This window comes from Onychostoma macrolepis, chromosome 12 (genome assembly GCF_012432095.1).
Source record: "Onychostoma macrolepis isolate SWU-2019 chromosome 12, ASM1243209v1, whole genome shotgun sequence".
Lineage (NCBI taxonomy): Eukaryota > Metazoa > Chordata > Actinopteri > Cypriniformes > Cyprinidae > Onychostoma > Onychostoma macrolepis.
This window is the reverse complement of record NC_081166.1, coordinates 30,018,752-30,031,695: the sequence shown is the minus strand read 5'-3', so window position 1 is coordinate 30,031,695 and position 12,944 is coordinate 30,018,752. Positions and strand designations below refer to the sequence as shown.

Here is a 12,944-nt window from a genome sequence, read left to right as displayed (position 1 = left end):
AGAACATCATTTATGTGAAATAGAATATTTTGTTACATTATAAATGTCTTTACTGTCAGTTTTGATCAGTTGAATGCATCCTTGCTGAATAAATGTATTTATGTCTTAAAAATAAAACATCTTACTGACCCAGACTCATAGATTAAAGCCATACCACGATCCAGGAGATACTTTTTATGGCACAGAGGCTTCACCCAAACTAACCCAAACTGTTCCTGTCGAATGTGGTTGTGAACTATAATAGTGTTATTATTCCAGTGAGGCAATGGCAGATGGAGCTCTTTCTGTTTGCATCCATGACCTGCCGTCTGTTGTCACTCGACAAGTAATGGAAATTTTCATCACACCAGTCACAGATTGAAGAAAGATCTCCATGAAGTTCTGAGGAGAGAGATACTTGAGCTGAATGCGGAGCCAGACGTACTGCTGTAGCTGCCATGTTTGACATGTATTTGGAATAGTTGTGAATGTTCTCACAATCTCTCGGATAACAAAATGACAGTGAGAAATAAACAATCTCATTTTTGTTTCTTCATTCATGTGTTTATTATTGTTGTTCTTGGAGCTCTGGCCTTTTGAGAGCTTTTGAGCGCTGGAACAAGAATGTTGCATTTATCATAACGATAAAAAAACTTTCATTGTGATGGTTTATAAATAACTATATTTATATATACCTATATATCTTTTTTATACAAGTGCAGCAATATGAGGACATTTATTTGCATCATGTTCGACCTGAAATCATATAATATTGACTTTCCTTCAACAAATCAAACGGTTGGGTTGATAGAAAAGTTCAACCAAGGAGCAGTAAACCTTTTTTCTTATTTGGAACTCAAAAGAATAGTAGAATGATAAAGTATATTATGAATATAACCTGGCAGCTTTTTTACATTTTAAGGAGTCGTTCATTCAACAATGAAACTTTTATGAAAATGTGCTCACCCTCAGGCCATCCAAGATGAGTTTGTTCTCTGGAGAAATGTGTCTCTGCATCAGTGTCTCAGCAATGGATGCTCTGCAGTGAATGGGTGCCGTCAGAATGAGAGTCCAAACAGCTGATAAAAACATCACAATAATCCACACCACTCCAGTCCATCAGTTAACATCTGGAGAAGACAAAAGCTGAAACAAATCCAGCATTAAAACAAGAGTTCATAATCCATAATAACGCTTCCTTCAGTGAAAAAGTGCATCTGCTGTTGTCTCTCATCAAAATCCAGCTACATATTTGTTTAGAGCTGTTTTGGCTTGTAAACGCTGCTTGATCTGCAGATTTCTCTCCTGATTCAGACCAGAACACTTTTTCACTGGAGGAAGTGGACTCATATTTCAGTTAAAAACTAAAAACTTTGTCTTCTCCAGATGTTAACTGATGGACTGGAGTGCTGTGGATTATTGTGATGTTTTTATCAGCTGTTTGGACTCTCATTCTGACGGCACCCATTCACTGCAGAGCATCCATTGCTGAGACACTGATGCAATGCTACATTTTTCTAAATGTATACAAGCTCATGGAATGAAATTTACTAGCACATTGTAAAATCATACAAATTATTAAATTGCATAAATAAGCAAGCATCTTTACCAGTCTCAAGGAGCCTTTTGAATATCTAAACGAGCAAAGCACAAAATAATTTCTGAAACCATTCAATTTACAATCAGATCCTGTATGATTCTATAATTCTTGTACTATAGTGCAAATGTCATATGGACTTTTATTATACTTCAAAGAATTCAGCTTTTGTGTAAAAAACAATAACAAAACAAAAAACAGTAAATTATTATATTTTTGGTGAATTATAAAAGTAATGCTGCATGGACCCGCCTCATCCAACGTTTTACAATGGATTTCTAAAAATGACATTCTGAAACGTGAGATCTGATCCTGTGTTGACTCAAGAAACCCTGAGTTTCTGCTTGAAGCTGTTCATCTGTTAACGTTCTCAAAATAACGCTTCATGGCTCATTTGCACCATCTGCTGGTAATTTACTTTACCATAAACACATCCTTCGCATTGGTTAAGCATCAGCAAATTATTATTGTTGTTATTTTTTGCTTGAAAAGGCCACGGACATTCTTTTTTTACATAATGAATTATTTCTGCATTTCAATCATTTGATCTAGATTGTAGAGTTAGTCTAAATATACTTCCAACTTTACTCAGTAACTGTGCAAACAGCCTCTATATGTGTAACCTCTTCTTTCTCACAGAAAATGCCACTCTTGCTTTTTTTCCTGTTTAAGGATGCAAGAACTTGATCAAAAGTGACAGTAAAGACATTTATGTTACAAAAGATTTCTATTGCATATAAATGCTGTTCTTTTGAAAGAATCATCAAATGATGCTGAAAATCCAGCTTTGATCACAGCAATCAATTACATTTTAACAGATATTCACATAGAAAACAGCTTTTTTACATTATAATAATATTTCATATTATTACTGATTCACACACACACACACACACACACACACACACATATTCATAATACAGCTTTCTTTATGAATAAATGCAGAAATGAAGAAATGACTTTCAAAGGAAAATAATTTAAAAAATATTAAAATTAATATTAAAATAAATATTATTTTAAAAAATCTTGGCGACCCCAAATGTTTGAACTATTGGTTATTTTATGTTAGTTATTTTATGAAACACATTAATGTTGTATGATAGTAATACCTGTGGGTTCAAGTATTTGGAAGTGTTGCATTAGATAAAAACATATCAAACCAAGTTTAAGCTGTCAGGTTTTTCTTGATTTTAGTGTTTTATATAATTCAATGCAATTTATACATTAGAGTGACTTAATGGCTTTGAATATTTTTTTAGGGTCACTGTATATGATCTGATTGTTTGTGAATCACATGGTGATTCTTGTGGATTGTGATGACATTGATTCACACCTGTTTGTGGCATCTTCATATTCTCTGTATTAAATATCTGCAAACAACTTAGGCTGAGTCTGCAGAGCTGATCTCAGAAAAGTCATGTCTATAGTGTCACTGTATGGTCAGCGGCTGATAGCAGACATGTGTGCGGTCCGGTCCAGATGCTAAGGTCAGTCCTCGTTCCAGGTGAACTCTAATTAGCTTCACTTCCTCCTTACAGTGAATGCTTGTGCTCCACAATAAAAAAACGGGCATCCATGCTATAAGATCTAAGGCCACCCAAAAGCATCCCAGTGTGGAAATGAATGTGAATGTTTACTGGGAGCCGTAGTCATTTTATGAATCGCCATTGACAGATACAGCAGAGTGATTTATTCCTCTGGCTCAGCCACGGCTCCTGTGGGAAACGTTACAGAATATTGAGGTTATAAAGGATGTAAAACAAACCCACAGTGTCATGATGTAAAGCCTGTAAAAGCACAGGAACACGGCGCCTCGGCAGCGTTAAACTCCTCTCGTGCTCTGTTTGGTGGTTCCTCACGTTCCTGAAGAGTAAGGGGCCGTTCACAAGGAGCCAGTCTAGCGTTTAAGAACAGCTGGAAGAAGCACAACAGATCACTGGGGTCTCGAGATGTGTGTTTACAAGCTGGATTTCCTTTAGCTTTACACAGCATCTTCAAACACAGCACTTCTTGCATTAAACGCTGAGAAAAAGTGAGATATTTTGGTCGAAGATGAAATAATTATTATTATTTTATTATAATGTAAAAATACATTTATTTATTTTTTATTATTTGAACATCACATAAAATTGACTGACTTTTTTTTTTTTTTTATGATCCATTTATTAGTACTACTTTTTGAAAGTATAGATTTTGTTTTAACCTTGTCCAAGACCCAGATTTTAAATTTTAAATTCAGTCTTACAATGACATTTAGTTTTTTTGGCAAACAAAGGGGCAAATTTACTATTAACATTAAAACATGGAAGAAATGTTGTGTGATTATTCCATAAAAATTTAAGTTTTAATAATTTTAGTAGTAGTACTAATAGTGTTAGTAGTATTATGTACATTCTACTGAACAATATCTCTGGCACAGTGTCTTCAAGTTAAACTGTACTTTTATTTTGACGGGTTGACGTGAATACCTTTAAATTTCTGTGTGTATATGATATGAGGATAGTTTTACTCAAATGAAAGGGTAAAATGCTCATGAAGTGACTCTCAGAGCAGTTCTGGAGATGTTGTTCATGTATTTATGTCCTAATTTAGTGAGACGACAGGCTCACAGAGAGCATCACACGCTTCAGTATGTGTGTAGTAAACAAAACCGCACGTCTGTGCCATTCATTCACACAAACACCCAGAACATACAGGATTCATGTTTAAATAGTCTTTTTGTGGCTTAATATTTACAGATACTAGTCCATATTTAAAGGGGTCATTGGATTCCCATTTTCCACAAGTTGATATGAATCTTTAGGATTTTAATGAAAAGTCTATAACGTACTTTGGTTAAAATTTCTCAATGGTAGTGTAAAAAACACCCTTTTTACCTTGTTAAAATCAGCTCTTTTCACAGCAACCCGTTTTGTTGCATTATCCTTTAAATGCTAATGAGCTCTGCTGACCCCGCCCCTCTCTTCCATGGGTTGATGAGCCGTACTGTTTACTTTAGTTGCGGAACTTGCTAACTAGCATGTTATTATTAGGAAAGGCAGATTTGCAAAGATTTATAAAAGAACCTTATATTCACTTCTTCTGTAGGTGAAGCTGGATCATGAATGATTCGCGTGAACATAGACGCTTTAAGGCAGATCGGGCACATTCCCTTCAAAAACAAATGTAATCCTCTGCGTCTTCAGCGGCTCAGATGTCGGGAGTAATGATGACTGCTATGTTCATTATTACATCCCACAACAAAACACCTCAATTGCTTAGGAGCCATTCTTGTCTACATCTGCTCCGGCGCTGAAACAATGGAGGACTGATGACAGCTCACTCAGGGCGGGTCTAAGGTAAGATGGGCTTGTCAATCAACAATCGTGGGAGGGGCCTGGGTCTGTGTGACATCACACAGCCAAGAATCTGGGAACGGCTTGATTTGAAAAAGGGGATATTGTTTGTAGATTTCTTTCTCTTTTTTATGATAGTGATATATATGATATTTATGATATATATACAGATGTTCCTGATATTAACATGCTCACAAATGTTTTTTTTTTGTATTTTATTGAATCAGATACCAGCACCAGATGTATCCTGATGTCTCTTCAAACTGTTTTCCTCTGAGAGCGCTGTACCAACATCAGATGTTCAACTACACTGATATTCTATGTTAAAACAAGCTCCTTTTCTACTGATTATGTTTTTTTCTTCTTGAATCCATGGAAAGAACTAGAAACACTTAAATAACACACGTAAATATCAGGTATGATTTACTTGTTGAACAGAATCTGTTGCAGGAATGACTCAAAGTCTGTTCACATCTCTGTGGTTAGATCAGTGTGCACAATAATGTGTCTTTGACCTTCATTATGTATGTTTTGATTATACTGTGTCGTAAATAAAATACAAATAATTTAAAAAACCCTTTTTTTCAATCTCCTCATATTCTCTCTTACTTGCCTCACAGTCACAGTCACACTGATGGGCCATTAGGGGCCGTTAGGGGAGGGCCCTTTGTCTCTCAGGTGAGACTCACTTAATATTCATGGCCATTGCCACTCCCTCGCATATAGACCCTCGATCACAAAACATGTCTTGAAAATTTTAAATCAATATATTGTTTTCTGTGAACGAGTAAGCAGAATGATTTTCACATAATTTTGAAGTAAATATTCTAGCCTACAAGACTGATTACTCAAAAGTCTTGTTCAGGACTATTTAGTGTGGGTTTTATGGCCTTATTTCAGCTACATTTTTCCCCCCAAAACTTACAAACCACGCATAATATTTTTTTTCTAAAAAATGCAAACATGTACATCCATCTTGGTCACATATTATTGCAGCACAGTTTGTGCTGAATACAAAAAAAATTACATGTTGGTCAATAGTATGTTTTAAGTAGCTGAAATAAGCACAAATATCAGGGCATGTCAAAACATCTCAAGGGCCCCAAAATGACTTCAGACCCCAGAGGGTTAAGTGTAATCACCTTCTTTTGATTGATTCATTTAAAGTTTGAAAAATTCCGTGACATTCCGTGTTATGCAGTAAATTCCATTTTTATGACTGGATTCCGTATTTCTGTCCATGTTTTCTGCATGAATCATAGGGCCCTATCTGTGTGTGAGCGCACGTGTCTCTGTGTGTGTGTGTGTGTGTGTGCGCACAGCGCGTTACAGAGAGCAGAGGATAATTGTAAACGCGCAACCATGTAGAAACAGAAATGACATGCCGTTGTGTAAATAAGATAAACAACATAAGGCTATTTAGTTTGTTTAATAAAACAACAAGGTATATAAACCACCGATCTATATAATGACTATATATAATGTTCTCTATTACAGATCAGTGGTATCTACCTGTTCTATGAGAAAGGTTAAATTACTTCTGTCGTGATCTGGCACTATATAGAAAATAAAATTAAATAAATATAATGGCAGAGGAAACACTGTGTTGTTGTACATTTCCACAGTTGCCAAGTGGTGGCGCTTCACTTGTACATTTTAGAAGCAAAAGCTCCACTGCAACCCACTGAAGTATGTGATAGTGATGCTGAAGAATTGAGTTGTAATGAGAGCGTTTCACTGGTGTGTTGTGTTCGTGGGCTCGTGATGGTCAGTGAGCGCAGCAGAGGTTCTGTCTCTGTGGACTGATGATGCTGTTCCTGTACGGCCCATTCAGGGCTTCATCTGCAGCTCACAGAAAGACAGTTCTGGAAAAATAAATCCCTCTGGAGCTTCAATGGATTGTGCAGATGTTTCTTTTCAGGAAACTGAGAACATAGAATAGAGTGTGAAAGGAGTGTGTTATGAGAGAGAGAGAGAGAGAGAGAGAGAGAGAATCACTGATAGATGCCTTTAAAAACACAGTTACTTAAAGACAAGGTGGACCACGTGAAGAAAACTATTCCTCCATCCATCCATCCATCCATCCATCCATCCATGTTTATCTATTGCTCATTCTATTGTCCATTCTTTCTTTCTTTCTTTGCTGGTTGTTTTGTTGGTTAATTTGTTCTATATATCTATCTATCTATCTTTGGTTTGTTCTTTCTTTCTATCTGTTGTTTTTTCTATGATCTGTTCCTTCATTCTATCCATTGTTGTTGTCCAATCATTTGTTCTATCATTTGTTCTTTTATCTATCATTCTTTAGTTCTATCAATCATTTGTTTTTTCTTCTTTCTATGTATCATTCGTTTGTTCTATAGTCCATTCTTTCTATCCTTCATTTGTTTGATCTTTTCTATCTATCCTTCGTTCTATTGTCCATTTTGTTTGTTCTTTCTTTCTATCATCTTTTCTTTCATTTTATCTATCTATCTATCTATCTATCTATCTATCTATCTATCTATCTATCTATCTATCTATCTATCTATCTATCTATCTATCTATCTATCTATCTATCTATCTATCTATCTATCTATCTATCTATCTATCTATCTATCTATCTGTCTGTCTGTCTGTCTGTCTGTCTGTCTGTCTGTCTGTCTGTCTGTCTATCTATCTATCTGTCTATGTCTGTCTATCTATCTGTCTATCTATCTATGTCTGTCTGTCTATCTATCTATCTGTCTATGTCTGTCTATCTATCTGTCTATCTATGTCTGTCTATCTGTCTATCTACCTATCTGTCTATGTCTGTCTATCTATCTGTCTGTCTATCTGTCTGTCTGTCTGTCTATCTATCTATCTGTCTATGTCTGTCTATCTGTCTGTCTATCTATCTGTCTATGTCTGTCTATCTATCTGTCTATCTATGTCTGTCTATCTGTCTATCTACCTATCTGTCTATGTCTGTCTATCTATTTGTCTATCTATCTATGTCTGTCTATCTATCTATCTATCTATCTATCTATCTATCTATCTATCTATCTATCTATCTATCTATCTATCTATCTATCTATCTATTGTTTGTATCTAATTTCTAAGATTTAGAACTATGTAGATCTCTAGTTTGAGGATGACGTTACATTTATTTGAAAAATAAATAAACAAATGTATTTACATTTCAGTCTTTATTGCACAGTTGAGGAACAGGCTGAAGTTGTAATACACACAGAACACACTTCAGTCATTGAAACAGGTGTTTTGACAGCAAGGCACTGTACTAATTGCAGTTAAGGTGAATGAGTGGATCACAGTGAGCCGCCATCAGCACTGTTTGCTGCTCAGTTTAGAATAAATACAGTATTCAGTGTGTAGTTGGTTAATATAACAGACAGCAAAAAAAAAAAAAAAACTCAAAACAACTCATTCTTACAGACACGAAAAACTGTCAAACAATTTGTGACTTTAGCGTTTAGTTCACATGAATTGTTTCTGAAGCTGTAACGTCACCCTGTGGACACTTCCAGGAACTGATCTTCAGTGCTTCACTTTCTCTCTCAGCTTGAGCCAGCTGTTGGGAAATAAAAACAGGCCATGTTAACTAAAGCCATATTTATTTATTCAGTCATTTAGAACTTTTTGTATTCTTTTAATTTAAATTAAACCAATTAAAGGTTTTGGGTCCCAGTGACTTGTATGGACAGAAATACTTTGGAAGTGAATGGGACGTCCATGGGACCTGAAACGGTTTGATTACCAACATTTAAATAATATCTTAAGATGACCGATAACAACATCATTTTAATTTCTGGGTGAATGTGAATTTCGGCACCGGTTTTGGTTGGAAATCTGTGTAATTCTGCAGAATGAATTCAAATGCCTATTTTAAATTTTAAAAATGAATAAAATGAGCTGGGCAGTCGAAACTATGATCAAATTAGGTACAATACTTAATTACATAAGAGGCCATTGTCAATTCAATATCATTCAAATTGGCTGTATGGCACATGAAGATTATAGGATACAAATTATTAATAAATAAGGTAGTGATGCACCAAAATTATTTACTGAAACTGAAATGAAAGAATATTTAATAATCAATTAATAAATCAAATGTATTTAATAATCAACACTCAGATAAACCTTTGACTTGTATGTAAACATATATACAATTTTTTTATATGAAATTTGTAATAATATAATGAAGATTAATATGTAAATTTGTGTTGAAATAGAAACATTTAAATGGCTGTAATAACTTGTTTTTATGCCAGATTTATTCAAACATATATTAAAGAGCATCAGAACAACATTTTGTTGTTTGAATTGCTGATATTTGGGTGCATCAGTAAAATCAGGGCTTACTGAAGCATGGCTTTTGTCAGGTAAATGCAGGAAATGATTGGCAGACACATTAACACTCAGTCCGCTTCTGCTCTCAATGCTCAGCCTTTCTGTCTTTCAGAGGACCTGTGGACACAGACAATGCTCTTTAGTCCCATTAATTCAGCTGAGAGCAACTGAACGAGTGTTTTTATGATAGTAAAGTCTAGCTGGCATCCTGTGTTTGGTCTAGGTGTGAGTAGATGAAGTGTGAGATCCTGCGCATGTTGACCTTGCTTTCAGGATTATCCCTAGAAAGCATAAAGAAGCCGTTGTGTGTGTGTGTGTGCGCGTTTTTGTGACAAATGAGGACACAAATTTGTAAAATGACAAGGGTATGACAGGTATTACAAGGAGAACGTGACTTATGAGGGCTTTACCCCATGTCCCCATTTTTAAAAACACTTATAAATCATACAGAGTGAGTTTTTTTGAGAAAGTAAAAATGCAGAAAGTGTCCTGTAAGGGGTAGGTTTAGGTGTAGGGTTGGTGTAGGACAATAGCACATACAGTTTGTACAGTATAAAAACCATTACGCCTATGGGATGTCCCCACTTTTCACAAAAACGAACATGTGTGTGTGTGTGTGTGTGTCTGCAATGCCACTGTCATGACTTAACATTTGGGGGATGGCATCAAAAATGGACTTTAAAGCAGAAGCCATGCATGTTAAAGTATGACAGCAAGTTCCCAAAAACCCTTTTAAAGAATTTTAGTATATGTTATAGAAAACAGTTAGGAAACTTGGAAAGTCCATCAAGGAAAGTGGGACTCTCCAGCTCCACCCTGCTTTGAGTTTTCTAACCCCTCTGAAGGATCCATCCTCTCCCATAATGCACCAGGATTCCTCTATTACCTTCCTTCCCAGGAGAAGAGCTTCATTAAATGCTCATATGACATCTTTCATGCTTCAGCTGCAGGTCAGTTGGCCTATTTTCTCTGATATAGTTGGAAGTGTTCCTTAACAACATAAAACATGATTCCAAGTTACTGTAAACACCAATCAGTGACGACGTTCAGTTTGAATATTTTATTTAAAAAATACATTTAAAAAATAAAATGACTTGTAAAAATGTTTTTCAAAGAAGTCTATTGATATGCACACAAAGGCTTGATCAAAAATACAGTAATGTACAGTAAGTACTGTTTTTTAAATTTTTTTATATATATTGTAAAAGTGTAATTTATTCATGTAAAGCAAATCTGAATTTTCAGCATCATTACTCCAGTCTTCAGTGTCACACGATCCTTTAGAAATCATTCTAATATGCTGATTTGCTGCTCAAGAAACATTTCTGATTATCATCAATTATCAGTGACACTGAAGACTGGAGTAATGATGCTGAGATTTCAGCTGCGCATCACAGAAATACATTACATTTTAACAGATATCAACATAGAAAACAGCTACTTAAAATTGTAATAATATTTCACAATATTACTGTTTTTTTAATCAAATAAATGCAGCCTTGGTGAGCAAAAAATATTAAAACATATTAATTGAAAACTTTTGACCAGTAGTTATTATTATTAGTAGATATTTTTATTAAACATTATTTAGTCCATGCTATATTAGTCTTTCAAAGAATGCAAACTGATCAAAATTTCCAAAATGACATGATATTACATCTATTGTCCATGTTGGTCATTCTCTTGTACCTTGAGCAGGACGGCAGAGAAGCAGCGTCACTTCTGAAGGAGAACTCCTCAGTAACTGCAGCACTTGCTGTGGGGTCAGAGGTCACAGGACAAATGTTAGTTTTACAGTAAATAAGATTGGCTTTTCGGCCAACATCTTTTCACTTAATACTGTACATTTCAGAATAACTGGACCATAATTAACAAATCCTGGCCCTTCACATGTTTTTACTGTATTCCTATGGATGGACTGTATGAAGAAACGCTCCTTTGTTACCTGATTGGACCGTCCCTTCAGCGGCTCTCCATTAATGGACAGAATGACGTCTCCCTCCCGAATCTTGCCGCTCTCGTCTGCAGGCTGACCTGGGAACAGTGTTCTGATTCGCACGATGGAGCCAGAGTCGAGCGACGTGTCCAGCTCTGTGATGAAGAAGCTGAAGCCCAGACCGTTCAGTCTCTTCTTGAGAGTCACCTCCTGAATGTTATCTGAGGACAGAATTAGGCTGATTTAAGCCGGACTTCTGGGGTTTTGTCACATAACCTGACGCACAGTGCACTGCGCATGCAGGGCCGGCCCTGGCCAAAAGATTTTACCTGGTGGCCCTTGCCTCGCAGCCCATTCCACCAATAATCACTGTGTTCAAACATTCACACAGAAACTGCATAGCTAGATATTTCAAAAGTGCATCTGAAGAGAGAAATGGAGGAGTATTGGGTGTTAAATTTTCTTATTAAAGTGCCCCTTTTATAGATTTTTGAAAATTACCTTTCATGCAGTGTGTAATGAAAACATAGTGCAAAGTTTTAAATCTGAAAGTGCAACGTGTATGAAGTGATTGTCTCTCAAAAGAAAGAGTCCCGAATCCCAAAAGAGAAAAACGAATTCCAAGCCGTTTCATGTTGATGTCAACATGAAACATTAGTATATTGCCGCCCACTTGTTGGTCTTTTCGCATTGGTCTGAATGAAAATGCAAATCATTCTTTGCCACTAGGTGCCGCTTTTGGAGCGTTAAAAGCTCACAAACACTGCTTTAAATGAAATCGACCAATCACTGCAGATTAGCGTCAGGGGTTTGGAAAAATTAATCGTTGAGCGAATCGTTTGGGAGTCGTTGAGCAAATAATGTAAAAATAAATGCATATTATAAGAAAATGAAAGTGTTTTTTGACCTCGCATGCATGTCAACCTGTTTTCGGGGACTCCCAAAACCAAAATATGAATTTTTCATTACCCATAACAGGGGCACTTTAAAAAAAGCTGATGATAGTGAAACAGTAAAACTTACAATAAGGTATCATTTGTTATCATTACTGAATGTATTAACTCACTTGAACTAACAATGAACAATACATTTGTAACGTGATTTATTATTATTTTTTTGTTAATGTTAGTTATGGAAAATTAACCTTATTTTAAATCGTTTCCAGTGAAACTATAAAAACATAGATGCTGCCTAAGTCACATTATAAATTAGACACAAACAGCAAGGAAAATGACATCTGGTATTCCTGCACAAAATTAATACAGTTTTGTTTGAACACTTCAACATAGCCCCGAAGGGCGGTGTTCATAGCTCTTCAGGGGCTACAATCTTCATTTTTCAGAACGGGCAAGACCTGGAGGATTATGTGCGGGAGTATGTGGACAAATGCCATCTCGCCACATGTAATGACCTCACCTTAATGGAGGGATTCTGGTGCGGGCTGGAGGACGATATCTGCTTCGTCATGCCCAGAGCTGATCCGTGCTGGTCACTGAGGAACTACATCAACTTTGCGCTGTGGATCACCGAATCAGCTTTCACTGTGGACGAAGAAGCGGAGTACAGCCCGGGGTCATCACATGTGGATGTCTCAAGCCCGCCGCTGTCTCAACCCAACCGGCCACGCTGAAGTCAAGCCCGCCGGCCGTTGCTCACTCAAGCCCTCAGCTGACAGCAGCTGCCTCCCTCACATCTAACCAGAAGAGGAATCTGAGGAGAAAAAGACTGCTCTCAGCCCTCATACCAGCCCCAGAGTCCGCTC

The 12,944-nt window shown here is 36.4% G+C and overlaps 1 protein-coding gene across 1 annotated transcript in view; it reads right to left on the bottom strand.

Annotated features, from left to right (window-relative positions):
• Positions 1-8,092: 8,092 nt before the first annotated feature.
• frmpd2 (FERM and PDZ domain containing 2) overlaps positions 8,093-12,944 on the bottom strand; it is a 37,682-nt gene continuing 32,830 nt past the window's right edge. The window contains exons 27-31 of the mRNA XM_058793138.1: positions 11,192-11,403; positions 10,936-11,002; positions 10,133-10,236; positions 9,259-9,363; positions 8,093-8,464 (exon numbers count right to left, since the gene is read on the bottom strand). Coding sequence (XP_058649121.1) covers positions 10,187-10,236; positions 10,936-11,002; positions 11,192-11,403 — 329 coding nt within the window. The 3' untranslated portion in view covers positions 8,093-8,464; positions 9,259-9,363; positions 10,133-10,186. The remainder of the gene's footprint in view (positions 8,465-9,258; positions 9,364-10,132; positions 10,237-10,935; positions 11,003-11,191; positions 11,404-12,944) is intronic.